Here is a 15,124-nt window from a genome sequence, read left to right as displayed (position 1 = left end):
AGCATCAAATTCAACCACACAACAACGACAATCATTGCAACATGACACCTTCTGTTGCTTTGTGTGAACCTAAAACAGCTTAAATCCTACAGTGTGACACAGAGTGTCAAGAGAAGTCACTCACACACACGCACAAATACTCACCTTCAGACAGGTGGGCGGTGAGCGGCGTCTGTGTCTCCTTGCAGTAAGCCACCACCTCCTTGGGAAGGAAGTCTACCTGTGTGATCTTACAGGCTCCCAGCCTCTGCATCCTGCGCCTGGGTACCGGAGACAACATTTTCCCGTTACCACGGCCACATCGCGCACGGACTTGGATCTGTGCCACGTGCAATTGACATTCATTCTAAGGTGTAAAGCAACAAATAACATGCAACCACTATCTCAACCTCCACAAGGCCGCATCATTGGAGTGGTTTACCCTTTAAATGGAAGATCAAATGTGCGTTTTGGTTATGACGTGCCATGCAGTGCCAACTAAGATGTACTGCAGTATTCATTTTTGTCAGACAGCAAACTGGAAGAGAGAAGGAAGATGTACCCGAGCTCAGAATCAGCTTGCAGCTGCAGCACAGAGGGGTCTGCGTCCCACTGCAGCGTCCTGATGTCACCAACAGGGGGAGCAAGAGGACATGCATGTTTACAAACGTTATAACAAACACACAGACATCGGCGCACAGACACACGTTACCGCAAGTATGCAGACACACTCATCTAGGGAACAGCTTAACGTGGGGATTCCCATCAAATTTCATGCAAAGTTGGCCGTCTTAATCCCCCACGTGTAAGGGCCAATCAGGGAGACATGATGTGTTATGATGATTTGATGTACCCTATTTATTTAATGATCTCGTCTCTACCAATTGGTTCCTTGGGCTCTGCTGAAACATTTATGGACAGAACATGAGGAACGGCAGTATGATGCATTGTTTTACCCGTGGGAAAACCATCTAACCTGCTGGCATTTAAATGCAGGAAAGCTCAGCAGAATTGTTTGTTGGAATTTTTTAATCCCTTACGGCATCCACTAAATTGCATCATATGAATCCACACTCGTCTGTGCCTTGATGTTTTATATTGTGCAAACTTGTGTCACATGATGCATGAAAGCCATGAACGACCTATCCAGCAACATGATTTACACCTCGCAAACAACAGCACAACAAACATGCATTTATTGAGATCTCGCCTGCTCAATAGACGTGACAATACACTTGCGATGTATCGTCGGTGAGCTTACCAAACACTGGGGGAACAGCTGAGCTAATTCAGTGCGTCTGCATAATTGTTGGGGGAGGCAAAAATAAGTAGAAGGGAAATCAAGCAACAACTGAAACCGATAAGGACGGATCAAGTCTGCAAACTGTGAAAGGAGAACGCTTCTGACATCAGGACACTTTCTGATGATGGCTTTTAGGGCCAGTGAACGTGCCCGTCAGGCCCTCAGCTCGTGCCACGCGGCGCCAGGGGAGAGTGGCAAGGCTTCGCTTCGCACTGACAGACCGGCTGTTTTGTAGTAACAGCAATGACACTTTAAGCAGCAGATTGTCAACTCTGTGAAGGCTGAAATGACTTTGGTGGCTCAGCTCATGCAAACAGAAAATCCTCCGAGCTGACATTTAAGGGCGACAGTCGGGGAGTCACCGGGGGAGGATCGAGCCACGAGGGGAACAGGGTGGCGCTGTGCTGTCAGGGGCTTAAAAAAAAATAATTGTGATGGGAAGACATCCCTGAGACCACTTACAATGCTGTCGCTGTCTCTCTGTGTTCACGTGAGGGTAAATTCAGCTAAAGAAAGGAAGGGGCCGAGGGGAGGGTGGAGGGGCGTTCCTGGGTTTGAAATCCTTACCTTGAGCTCTGTGCTTGGGACTTGTTTTTAGAAAAACCTGACCTACGAAGGGACAGACACATACACAGCCACAAATGGAGAAAGCTCAAAAATGGCATGCCATCATCCAGGGTGGATTTGGGGCGAGGGTGGGGGGGAGGGGTGCGGGACATTCATTCGACGCAGTAGAACTAACTCACCTATTTGTAAAATCCAATTTGTAAAAGCTAAAAAGAAACCAAAAAATAAATAAATAAATAAATAAAAAGGGGTAAATTTATTACTGCTAGGAACTTTATGGTTTTTTTTAATCCCCAAGTCCACCCCAGTCATTCCAGCATAACATATCACCCCTGAGGGCATCACTCACACACTGACCATCAGCTGCCATAAGAAGCAAATGGAAAGCACCAGACGACCACGCTCTTCTTCACCAGGGACTTAAGTGTAACTCGTCGCTCTACTGGTGTGGAGGGTTTACGGGTGCAGCAGCAGTTTTGACACCTGAGCCAGCACTGACAGGATGGTGACGAAAAAGGGGGAAATGCCGACATTTTGTCTGCTCAAATCGGCTACTTCACAGCCGACTTATGGTTCATCGTCGTGGGGCTCCGTGTTCAGAGGGTGTTCCTTTTACTGGCTCAAAGTAACGACCCCCCCTGTAGAAATGATCACAGCCGAGACTGACCTCGACATCAAACTCAAGCGCTGTGAGAAGCAACAACCTGCACAGCGGTCATCAAAACACCGGACGGCATGACGGGCGACAGATAAGACACAGAAAAACCCATCAGGGCGACACAACCTCACCGCCCATCCTCACCTAAACCTGTCGTGCCATTGACAAGAAAAGAACACAATATGTGTCAAAAACTACCCACAGCCCAAAGCAACGGCACGTCATGATTTATTGTGTGTCTTTCACCTCTTTAGCATTTCTTGAATGAGAGTCGTAGTGAAGAGAGGCTTCTCAAGACACTGGTCGGGGAACGTGACGTGTGTGGTTTCGGCCTGCCTACCTGCCTGCTGCTGCTGCTGCTGCTCCTCCATCAGTGGAATCCTGGCTGCCCGCCTCACTAGGTGTGCTCCCTGATTTGGAGGGTGACACAGGGGTCGGGACTAAATAATGAAAAAAACATGAATCTGACATTACAGGCTGCAAAGAATGGACTGCTCAAAGGAAATTGGATGATTTGCAACAAAGTAAAAACCAGTGAATGAAAAATATAACAAATGTTAAAAAGAAAGGAGAGGAAAGGCAGGGCATCAAACACATTGTGCATTTGTGAGACATACATTTGTACTACTTTTGTAGATGCATTATAAATAACTTAAGCTATTAACAGGCACAGCAGTGACCCCGTTTTGAGGTGCTGAGGGTGTTGGTGCAACTTTAGACCACTAGAGAACAGTGCTTCCAAAGAGCCGCTGAAAGCACCCTGGGGATTCAAACTACACTGAACAACCCGGTTTCTGAACAAGCAAAGGGAGGATTCATCTGCACATGACAGGTTTTTATAAATTCATTTTTCAATTGCATTTCAGAGGAGAATTATCGAAACACTGGACATACATAGTGGAAGAGAAAATAATGTTAAACAGAGATGTAGAACTGACATGTCAAAGTAGTCATGTTCATCACAGTTTAATCACAATGCACACCAAATATATTACAATTCAATTTAGAATGAGCGACAGTGTTATCTGATCAAACCTCATGAAATGCAATGCGTTACAAAGTTAGTAATACAACACCAATACAGCATAATCAACAATGATAATAACAAGCGAGGCGGAGTTATACTGATCATTTTCAGCTCATTAAACATGTGATTGGTTGCTGGTCTGCTCGAGGAGCCCAGTCTAATCATTAAAGGGTTCATCTGGGATTTGGGGCTGTAATGTTTGAAGAATCAATTGTGACAATCGACGAATGCTTTTTGCAGTACAAGAAAAAAGTGGAAGAGGCTTTGAGGGTAAAAGGGTTACGCACCTAGCGGAGGCTCCGGTGAGATGCCGATGCTCTGGAGCAGGGCCTCGGTCTCCCGGCGCTTTCGGTCCAAGTCGGAATCCTCCGGGGTGGCCTCTCTCTTCTGCTGGCTCTCTGACTGTTTCAGGTCACATAGAAATACATCAGCTCACTCGCCATGACATGGGCGGTGACAGGTGACTGTATGCGGGTATGGACACACACACACAACCTCGGCCTTTTTATGTGTCACGGCCTGACAAAAAGCAATCAAACACACAAAAAATACGCACAAGAGAGCCATACAGCGCGAGTGCCGGTTGTGTGAATTTACTCACTTTTTTCCTTACCTCTTTCTTCTTCCTCTCCTCCTCCTTTATCTTTTTTTCCTGTCTGATTTGGGCGAGGCGCTGCTTCTTGCGCTCCAGCTCCGCCTTTAAGTCACTTTTGTCCGACATGGTGTCCTTCAAGCGAGAGTGACAATGTGCTCAGGTTTTGTCATACCACGATGCAGCATAATGGAGAATAGCTTTATCGCGGGAACCCGAGCAATGATCCAGAAACCCGCTGGGTGTGGCAGTCATACGGCCGCCTGCAGCGGCTGCGTAGCCTTGCTGGCCTGACAATTGTCAGCACTACACCACACCGGGCCATGGGGGGATTTCCACACCTGTGTGACTGTAGTACAGTTCTGAAGAGTGATCTCAATACAAAATATTAGATTTTAAATACAATACATCTGTGGTTAATAGGGATGGTACAAAATCTACCTTCTACAGTTCAAGTTTGGTATGTAGTTTTGTCCTAAACATCCCAAGTGTACACTTATGTTGAGCAGTCTTGCAGTCTAAATGTAGCCTTACTTGGCGGTCTTACAGCCTAAATGTAGTTTTCGGTCTGTAGATGCCACTTGACCCTGGTTGTTTAATAACGTCTGCTGAAGCTATTGGAAAACCAGAAACTAAACGGTGCAACCATGACAAAGACAAACCACACTAACCACAACTATAAATATAAAATCACACATTAAATGTGTCGAGAAGGGATTTTTAACTGCGTTACTAACATTGATAGGGGGTTATGCGCCCGCAGCTAACGTTAGTTAGCGTTATTTTAAAAATTAAAGCGCATTTAAATGCTGTGTGACGCGTTTATGGCCTTAATACAGTAGATTGACAGCGAATATTTAACGAAAAGGGGACAATTCTCTCGCAAATGACCGTTTGACGTGGCGTTGCTGTAACACTCGTACCTTGTCCACTCGTGCAGATAAATGATGTGTCACCCGGCAAAGATACTGTCTCACTGCTGCACCCCGAAGGAAAGAAAGGAAATCAGCACATTGTCTGCCGAACGTTAAAGTCACAGCGAGTCGAGGCCTCGGGTCGGTCGTTCAAACCTGATCGAGGCGACTATTGGTGGCGCCGGTCCGTGCGCAGCATCTTCGCGGATGATGACCCATACAGCAGATAACGCAGGTGCACCGCGCGCCGACACATCCCCAGGAGGAGCAGGAGGAGGAAATCCCACCTCCTTGGACATACGCACTGTCATCGTCCCGTTGCTTCTGTAACGTCGCCATCTTGCGGCCGTTGGGAGGAGCGCGTGGGATTTAGCCCAAACAAACGAACACGTGTCTGACGGCCGTCAAAGAGATCCTTATTTAAATGTACACACTAGTAACAGACTCGTAGCGTTAGTTCGACGCTCTACGGGTTCAAGATTATTTATTATTTTAGGTAAACACCGAAGCAGCATGTGGTAACGTTACGTCGTGTGGAACGTCGACAGGACGTCACTTCCGGTACGACGACGTCCTTCTTCTTCTTCTTCTTCTTCTTCTTGTCTTCTTCTTCTTCTACTTCTAATACGGCTTCTTGTTCTTCTTCTTCTAATACGGCTTCTTCTTCTTCTTCTTCTTCTTCTTCTTCTAATACCGCTTCTTCTTCTTCTTCTTCTTCTTCTAATACGGCTTCTTCTTCTTCTTCTCGTTTCCTTACGGCTAAATGGCCATAACACTTTTATTATTGATTTGCCTCGCCAGAACGATGATCAGTCAGACGTTGGCTGGGTGCATAGAGCCCTGGTGTGTGTGAAGGAGCGTTGAAGTGATGTCAGGAGTTCCAACACAGACTTATAGAGTTCGAAACAACCCAGCTGGGTCAACCGATGTATGTTGGGTTGATGAATTTTGACTCAGCGCATGAGTTGCACAAAAATAACCCAAATCCCCTATAAATAACCCATAATGGGTAATACATGTCATAACTCAGCGTTTGGGTAGATGAAATAACCCAGCAGTTTTTAGTGTGTACTGAAAGCTGGTCTGACTTATCCTTCTATCTGTATGTTGAGGTCTTTGCAAAAGAAGGGGAATAGCCAGAGAGCAATGGGAAAAGATGGAACTGTGGGGCAGTACTGACGCAATCCTATGATTTCTGCCTTTGCATAATCTATTTACTCAACTTTTTGTGCCCCAACAGTTTGTTTAAACACCCTTGGCAGAATGTGTATTAAATGGCCTCTGGATATTAACCCATTAACTTCACTTTCCTTTATCTCAAAAGCATTTCTGCCATTTCCACCTGCATCGCATAGCATTGTTTTTTTGCCTGTTGATTTGACATGACTGGATATCGAATATGGAAGCCCATTTCCACTAGTAAAAAAATACTATGACTGTGATATTGACCGGGTGTTTCCAGTAGTTGTTCAATGAAGGTCGCCACATCAGCCACCTTGGTTTTATTTGTCCTATGCCTGGTTTAAAATCCTTGTGGGTGAACTAAAAAAGCAATCCTAGTATTTCACTGTTGTAAAGCCATTTCTCTGTTGTAGGTAACATATCCTAAATGCGTGTGTTCATGTATCTTACAATTTGATTGTATCTATTTGATTCAAGTATTCAATAACTCTCATAATTATGAATTTCTACCTCAGTAGTATGACTCTCTTTGTCATGTGTATGTTTTTGAACTGGCAGAAATGGGCCTGCATAGTAAAATGATTTTAAACCAATCAATAAAACAAAAATACGTTGCTGTTCACGTGTCCACGCACTGATTTTCTATTACGTTGTGTTGTCAACCTCCACTTCACCCCGTCCTCCGGCGCCTATTGGTCCGCTCCGACGTCACTCAAGCTACGCCCCGCCCAGCAATAACGCACACCGCTCAGCGTATGAAAGTTGCATTTGAAGGGCAGAAGATCGACTTGTCGGGAGACAAGGAAGCCGCTCGAGAGAGAAAAACAAACAAACAAACAAATAAACAACAACAACGATGGAGAACTCACAACCAGCACCTTCCACCATGTTGATTTAACGACGTCTGTCTGTGCGCGAGGCCGAGCGGGCAGCTAATACGTGCTAGCTAACGGTCGCCAAACTGGAGCCGACCGGAGGAAGAAAGAACAGTTTGTCCGCTTAAAAACACCGACGGTCGGAGTCTGCGAAGGACGTGGGGACGATGAAGTTTGCTCAGTTCCTGCTGAAGAGCAGCTCCGTCTCGGGGATACCGAGACAAGTGGAGAGGTTCGCCAAGTTCTCCCCCTCTCCCTTGTCTATGAAGCAATTCATTGACTTCGGTGAGTGTGTTTTCGAGGAGTATCGATTCGGCCGCGCGCTGTTTGCACGTTATATAATCGTATAGCTCTCACGGGCCGGCTGCGCCGCTCCCAGTCAGGCGCACGTGCAGTCAGATGGACTTTGTAGAAGAAAAACAAATAGACGTGCAGATTGCAGAATGTTTTCATTCACACACACATTCATTAGGTCCCTCATCGCAAGATCAGATGGAGTCCTCAGAAGAAACCCCGGAGAGATTTCCTTGAGATGTTTCTTAGCAGGCTGCTGGGTTATTGTCTCATTGTCTTGGTCAGTTGGATGTTTGTTTGTTTTTTTTCACTCGTCGTCTCTGTCCCCTCATGTGACCGCAGGCTCGGCCGATGCATGTGAGAAGACCTCCTTTGTGTTCCTTCGGCAGGAGCTTCCTGTGAGACTGGCCAACATCATGAAGGAGATCGATTTCCTCCCTGACAAGCTGCTCGGCACTCCGTCCCTGAAGCTCCTCATCAGCTGGTGAGATCTCTACACGCATCTGATTGTCAGACTGTTGTTATAACCAAACAGTCTCGTGTTTAGCAGACGCGTCTTCCTGCACATCTCTGCATTACAAAAAGGACGATTGAGTGGACCTGTGGCACGAGAGTCCTATTGTGTCTCAGCGGCATCTGGGTTATCGAAGTCCTCTTCTCATTATGTGTCGAAGTATATATTTGTTTGTGTTTCGGCATTATCGTTTTAACTCTAAAACGCAAAACATTCGTGCAATTTGTCCTCCGTATTGTCCGCCGTTGTCTGTGCACCCACTGGGACGTATATTTAAAAAGATAGACCAATGCACCAGCTGTCGCGTCGGTACGTTGTGTACACACGCCTCCAAATACAAGTTGTATCATAAAGATGCGGCGCAGAGTTTTGAAGATACGCATGCATACGACAGCCTTTGTTTGTGGACACCAACCTCAGCATGTGTCAATCCGTGTGCACACACACATATCTCACGGCGTGAAAAGTGCACGTGCAGGAAGACTATAACAGTTACCCAACCTCCGGCCTCCACACAATAGCCTCAGTGATGTCTGCATTGGGCCACGTGCCTCCGACACTCTGGCTTCCTCGTTTGTCTGCTGCACAGCGGCTCAAAGTGTGAGAGCTGGAGGTCGGTTAAAGGACAAACTGGCCGTGTGGAAATTGGAGCCAACCACACTGCTGTTCACCTTTCACCCAGTTTCTCGACTTGGGAGTGCGAACTCACTGAGCTCGGCACTCCGGGTCCACCGGCCTCCTGATATAGCCTGCGATAAAGCGAGCTACTATTGTCCGGAAGGGACAATGTTATTGTAGTCATGTGGAAATACTAATTACACAGCGGTTAAGATACGTTTGATCATGTGTTGTATAACTGAGGCTCACTGCCTGCTGACTCGTTGTTTAAAGCTTTTACATGAATGTACCCGTGAATTACAGTAAATTCTGTATTTGTTTTGTTAAATCCATTATTTTGTGTCCAACAGGTATTCCCAGAGTTTGATGGAGATAGTAGATTTCTTAGAGAAGGATCCAGATGATAAGGATGTCCTGACAAAGTAAGTCGTTTAAAGGAGCTTTCTAGTGCATACCTTTTGCTTCTGTAAACAGTTTATACTTCAGAGCAGTGGGGCTCACTCGAACGCACCAAAAAAGTGCAGAGAAGCAGATTACAACACACACAGGAAGGAAAAAACAACTCCATTCTCTGCTCAAGCGGACACACATTACTCCACTGTATCTTTACATTGCAGAAGGCCGTTTTTTTCACATTAATGCGGTCAATGTCATACAGAGAATATGAACGTCCCTGTCTGCTGGTCACCAATTCAGTTTGTAATGTTCTTCATCAACTGTAGCACCCATCCAATAACTCTGTAATTACGTAACTGCTCATTCTTAATATCGTGTTGCAAGGTTGAGCTCAGTTGACAGTTTGATTGATGTTCTTGTACGTTATTGAAGCGCTCCTGAAGGCCAGCGTCGTACTTGAAGATTAGTTTTGGATTCAGTTCCACTGCTTTGCAAAAACCCAACATGTTGCAAATTCAAGTGGAACCGTTCATGTAATTCAGCAACCAGCAATCAGTTATTTGATCTGGAGCAATTTAGCTTGTTGAACACGTATCTCTATATTTCATCTTTGGTGTAAACCCTTTTTAAAAAATCACGTATCATCTTGTTAAAAACAAATGTAGCTGATTTTTGAATGTTTGTTTCTTTGTAGTGTTGTTTAATACGTTACCATAGCACCCACTGGGGACGCTAGTTTACCAGTGCTTTGGGAGTAGCTACGGCACGTTTGTAGGAAGATAGTGTTGCTATTTTTTTTTCCCCACTCAAATCTCAGCCCTGATTTGTACTAATGGACCCTGAAACGCTCAAGCGGCCATCGTGTCTTTGCCCTCAGCTTCACACAGACTCTGGTCAACGTCCGCAACCGGCACAACAACGTGGTGCCCACCTTGGCCCAGGGGGTGGTGGAGTACAAGGACGCCTTCGGCGTGGACCCCGTCACCAACCAGAACGTCCAGTACTTCCTGGACCGCTTCTACATGAGCCGGATCTCCACGCGCATGCTCATGAACCAGCACAGTCAGTATAGCACTCTGTCGTTGACTGTGAGTTGATCTGCACAGTCGCTCACACTCGGAGCTCCTCCTGTCCTCTCAGCTTATCCATGAAGCGCTCGTAACGTTTAACGGCGGTTTCAAATGCACAGCTCATTGCCCGATCTCACCTGTCACATTTAAAGCAGCGGAAAAGACGGGCAACCTTCAACAATCGCTCGTCTGGAGTTTTCTGTCGCCGAGTGATACAACAGCGTGTGTGTGTGTGACTGCGTCACCACAGTGAATTGTGTCCGTCACACACTTCTGTTCCGTTTTGCCCCGTAGCCTTGATCTTTGACGGCAGTGTGAACCCAGCCCACCCTAAACATATCGGCAGCATCGACCCCAGCTGTGCCGTGGTGGAGGTAATAAAAGGTAATGAAGGATTCCCATCTTATTGCATCTAATCTTAAGGACTCATGACTGTTTGACCTTTTTATCATTGGATTTTTTTTTTTTAGAGTCCGTACACAGCAATCAACCGCAGATGATTTATTTTGGTTTTTGTGTCACTTTCTAGATGCCTATGATACTTCGAAGATGCTTTGTGAGCAATATTACCTGACCTCTCCGGATATGGAGATCATAGAAGTCAATTGTAAGTCTTGCCAACCAATCACAAAAGTGGTTGTCTATATTTCCTTAGTTTGTTTAAAGTTATTGCCTATTCTGTCTCACGGTTGTTTCGCCTGGATAGTTTGGGCCGTAGCGGTCTGTGTGACCATCGTTGTGCCCCTGAAATCGAACTGAACGTTCCGCTGTAGGAATCAATCTTTGTTGGTCCGAGTGAAGTCCTTTGTGTCTGTGTCCCGCCGGCCGGGTCCGCCAAGAGCTAATGTGGACGTGCCTCACTTTGAAGAGTAATCGACAGATGAACAAACTGAACAGAAATAGATTTGATTGTATCATGCTTCTGATACATGAAGCTCACACATCAGTGGCTCGGATAATAACGTGAATAAAGCTTCATTTCGTGGCTTATTATTATCTATTGTTTTCACAGCCAAAAACCCTGACCAACCCCTGCACATAGTCTATGTGCCGTCTCACCTGTACCATATGCTGTTTGAGCTTTTCAAGGTAGAGTACCAAACAAGCCTGAAGACCAGACGCATGTTGTTCCTCACTGCGTGCCTGTTTACATCCCTTCCCCATCCTCCTTTTTCTCTGTTAGAACGCCATGAGAGCAACAGTAGAGACGCACGAGACGAGCCCCGCGTTGCCCCCCATCAAAGTGCGAGTCTCACTGGGAACGGAGGACCTCACCATCAAGGTAGAGGATTCGAGACTGACCACGACTTTAGTACTAAGATCTGTCAATGCAGCAGAGGGAATAACACAGGGAGAAAGAGACAGGGTTATGCTATCAAACAAGTGTTGTTGAGCTTTTCACTACAAGCCCCTGTACTGCATAGTTGCCAGAGAAGGAAGAACACCCCTTGTGTATCTAACACACTGCTCCTTTATCTTAAGATGTCCGACAGAGGAGGCGGAGTCCCGCTGAGGAAGATCGAGCGTCTGTTCAGCTACATGTACTCGACGGCTCCGAGTCCAGTCCACATGGACAACTCCCGCAATGCACCACTGGTGAGGCTGCAGCTGTCTCCGTCAGTATGCAGCATGCTACAATACTACAAACACGCGTTTGCTTCTTAAACTGGGAGTAAAAGTCAACCAGGTGGTAAATCTCCCTAATCAGAGATTCAAACAACGGAGCACGTTGCAAATTGGCTTATCGCAAAGAGGATCGCGGTCAAGATTAAACTTTAACCATTAGATAAACTGTCGACCTGTTTGCAACACTCTCCGGTGTCCACGCTATGTTTCTAAACGTGACCGTGTTATCGCTCCATCAGGCTGGCTTTGGCTACGGCCTGCCCATCTCTCGACTGTATGCCAAGTACTTCCAGGGAGACCTGCAGCTCTACTCCATGGAGGGCTACGGCACCTCGGCTGTCATATACCTGAAGGTGGGAACGCCAATAAAAATAACAGTCAAAGCCAAGTTGGTTCAGTTAGTTCATGTACTTTCAACTACACTTACTGGAGTCACTTAAGTTTGTGGATAATATAAAGTAATAGGGGTGGGGGAAGTTCGATTTTTCGATTTCTCTCGATTTTCTCTAGAACGATTCGGTCTCGATTCAGAAAAGTTAATAATCGTAATAAAAAAAAGTGTCTCGCGCAAGCTATTTGCTCGCTCGCGGAGCGTGAAATTCCTCGCTCGCGAGGTTAGTCTCTGCTCGCGCTCGAAGGTGTTTTCTACGCGCTCGCTGTTTTTCTTTCTGACAGTAAGGGGGCGGAGCCAGTCACCGTGGTCTCTACACCTGATTGGTTACAAACCTCGTCTTTGGATTGGCTGGAGTGATGCATTCACACCACTATAGAAGCCCATTTCCGCACTAATGTAAGGGGATAAAATTATGAGATAAAACGTTGTCAAAAAACAAACGCCCCCCTTCGGTAATCGTAGTGGACCGTAGATGACAACCAGCTACAACCATCATTTACCATCATTACCGGCACATGAAGAGCAATGCGTCCAGCTCGCAGACCGGTCCGTCAGTCTGAAACCGAATATCTTGCCAACTTTACCGAACTATGAAGGAGCCTGCGCATATCTTACCTCATTATTTCGATTTTCCAAAAAGTCGATCCGTATTGAAAGTTGGCAAGATATTTACAGATTTTGACTTTTTTCCGGAATTTTACAAATACGGACCGGTCTGAGACTAAGAGAAGCTTTTTCCTCATTTAAAAGAAAAATGAATCTGTTTAATATTTTTTTTACATAGGCTACTTCCATATTGTGTTGAAATGCAAGCTGCATTGGTTCTTGCATTGTTGATAGAAAATCATATTTGTGACAAAGATTTTTTTTCTCTTCTAAAAAATTAGAGAAGGTAATTCATCTGTTGATTTTCTTTAATTATCAAATAATGTAGGAAGTGATTAGCAACCTCTGAGTAGCAAACTCAGATTTGAGAAAATTTAGAAAATCGAGATGCATCGATAATAGTTTTATCAGTTTAGAATCGATAATCGGTTTAGAATCGAATCGTTGACCTCTGAATCGGAATCGAATTGTGAGGTACCAAGAGATATATATCCCACCCCTATAAAGTAACTATTTAAAAAAGGTCATTGCACGACTGATTTATGTCGCTTGTGATTTGCAAGTCGAGACATGTTCCATGTCAGGAGACCTTTGCTGTCTCTCGTTAAGCCGGTAAATGGAGCACAGAATGAACTTTGTAGGAAAGGCCGGTGAGAAACGACCTGGATCCGACTCTCATTCACGGGGACATGCCCGCGTGATAAGGACACGGACTAATACGTTGTCCCTCTGTTCTGCGTCACAGGCTCTGTCCTCCGAATCAGTGGAGAGGCTTCCTGTTTTCAACAAGTCAGCCTTGCGGCATTACCAGACGAGCATAGAGGCGGACGACTGGTGCATGCCCAGCAGGGATCCAAAGAAACTGGGCAACTCCAAGTGGATTCTGTGATGGCGGACGCAAGTGAAGGACACTCTTATGTAGTTTAATTTAAAGAATTATAGGTTTAAAAAGAAAAGGGTCCACGTTGGAGGAATGAACAAAGTGGTTCTGTGAGTGGGGGAAGGCGCCGCATGCTACGGGACCTGGACTTGTGGATCCATTCATCCTCTCATTTCTCACAGAGAGAAGCAGAAATACTTTAAGATAAATGCACCGAAATAACTGAACTATTACTAGAAGCCTCAAGGCATTTTAATGTAGTTATGTTGTACAATGATTACTGCCGGCTGTTGGTAATCTAACAAGTATTAATCTTATTTTTCAGGTATAATAAACCTGTTATACTTTGTTAATCAGTATGAAGAATATGATTGCAATACTGTAAGACTGAAAAAATAGTCTTTCAATTGAATTACCTTGTTGAGGTAATTGAATTAAATGTTTATCAAGGCTCAGAAAAGCCAGCCAAAGCCAGCAGGTTCATTTGAGTTAAACAGAACGCATTCACAACCAGCACAAAGACAAAGGGAGAAAAGTATTTTCCTCCACTGTTGGACATGTAGGCATTTCATTCATTCATTACTTACAGCACTGACTGACAACTTCTGTATTTCAAGCTGGTCTATTTCAGACTCAATTACATAATTTCAGAGACATTATAAGGAGAATTTGCACTGGTCTTGTGTGTGGTGTAACATTACATCAATGTATTTTAGCGTGTTTTATGTGATGTTAAAATGATTGATGGAGTTCCAGATTGCAAAATGAGGACGTGCCTTTCTGGAAGTATAAACAGATACAAAGTTATTGCAACATATTTGAAGTTAATCTGTTTGGTAAACTGTGAATAATTTTCTTCGAACTGTAAAACTGCCAAATTATCCATGACTGTCTCAATAATAATAGACACAGAACTGAAATACAAACTTTTTAAACCTGCTCCAAGAAAGTTTGATGTGCTTTCAAAGAGTAACTGTCTAGAACTGCCATTTGGGAACATCAAGTGTTTTGAAATGATGCATGTTGTACATTCTAGTGAGTCACTGCAGAGGGTGCGACGGACGTCAGGAGGAACGGACGGGACATGCTAAGACAAGTCTGAGTAAGCTGTATTGATCTAACAGATTAGTGTTTTCTTTATCCAACATACATTTAACCTCTTACTCATTTTGCCAAGTTTGTAGCATTTAGAATGAGAACGAGATCTTGCTGATTCAAAGGTGAACACTAACTTTATATTGTCTCCAGCGGACACGTTGCATTGTGTACTGTATGGATATTATTGTCTGTGTTTGTGTGTTACTGTACCTTGTGGCCACAGTAGAAAGACCAGTGAATGTGGAAAATAAATCTCGCTTAGGCAACCAGCAAAACTCATCTGCTCTCTTCAACTCTCTTCTCTCCCCACAGCTTGTTTTAGGAAACTTTGCTCTGTTTGTCTGACACTAATTGCGAACACAGTCCAGCAGCCTTTTTCGCGTGGCCAGCTGCCATGTGGGGGGAGTTTGAGAACGGGCTGTTCCCCTCCTCTGTCATTACCGCGCCCACAGGCCACACTCTGACCTTCTGCGGCTTTCCTCCGCTGGTCCCTCGGAAAAATCGTTTTGCCAGTTCATTCAGGTACGATCG

At 45.1% G+C, this 15,124-nt stretch overlaps 2 protein-coding genes across 27 annotated transcripts in view; one reads left to right on the top strand and one right to left on the bottom strand.

The window, feature by feature from the left end:
- dync1i1a (dynein cytoplasmic 1 intermediate chain 1a) overlaps positions 1-5,735 on the bottom strand; it is a 41,005-nt gene extending 35,270 nt beyond the window's left edge. The window contains exons 1-9 of one of the 26 annotated variants that reach the window (XM_078081763.1): positions 5,197-5,639; positions 5,050-5,105; positions 4,136-4,261; positions 3,822-3,936; positions 2,848-2,947; positions 2,029-2,055; positions 1,850-1,891; positions 542-601; positions 145-260 (exon numbers count right to left, since the gene is read on the bottom strand). In XM_078081763.1, coding sequence (XP_077937889.1) covers positions 145-260; positions 542-601; positions 1,850-1,891; positions 2,029-2,055; positions 2,848-2,947; positions 3,822-3,936; positions 4,136-4,255 — 580 coding nt within the window. In that variant the 5' untranslated portion in view covers positions 4,256-4,261; positions 5,050-5,105; positions 5,197-5,639. The other 25 variants (XM_040188191.2, XM_078081764.1, XM_078081761.1 and 22 more) reach the window with 25 other exon arrangements.
- pdk4 (pyruvate dehydrogenase kinase, isozyme 4) lies at positions 5,648-14,868 on the top strand. The gene is made up of 11 exons (XM_040188194.2): positions 5,648-7,382; positions 7,734-7,875; positions 8,874-8,945; positions 9,797-9,981; positions 10,284-10,373; positions 10,519-10,596; positions 11,002-11,078; positions 11,173-11,271; positions 11,472-11,585; positions 11,855-11,968; positions 13,361-14,868. Exons 1-11 carry the CDS (start codon positions 7,265-7,267, stop codon positions 13,502-13,504), a joined length of 1,233 nt encoding a protein of 410 aa, XP_040044128.1. The 5' UTR covers positions 5,648-7,264; the 3' UTR covers positions 13,505-14,868.
- Positions 14,869-15,124: the final 256 nt, after the last annotated feature.

The sequence above is a fragment of the Gasterosteus aculeatus genome, chromosome 10 (assembly GCF_964276395.1).
Source record: "Gasterosteus aculeatus chromosome 10, fGasAcu3.hap1.1, whole genome shotgun sequence".
NCBI lineage: Eukaryota > Metazoa > Chordata > Actinopteri > Perciformes > Gasterosteidae > Gasterosteus > Gasterosteus aculeatus.
This window is presented reverse-complemented; position numbering and strand designations above follow the sequence as displayed.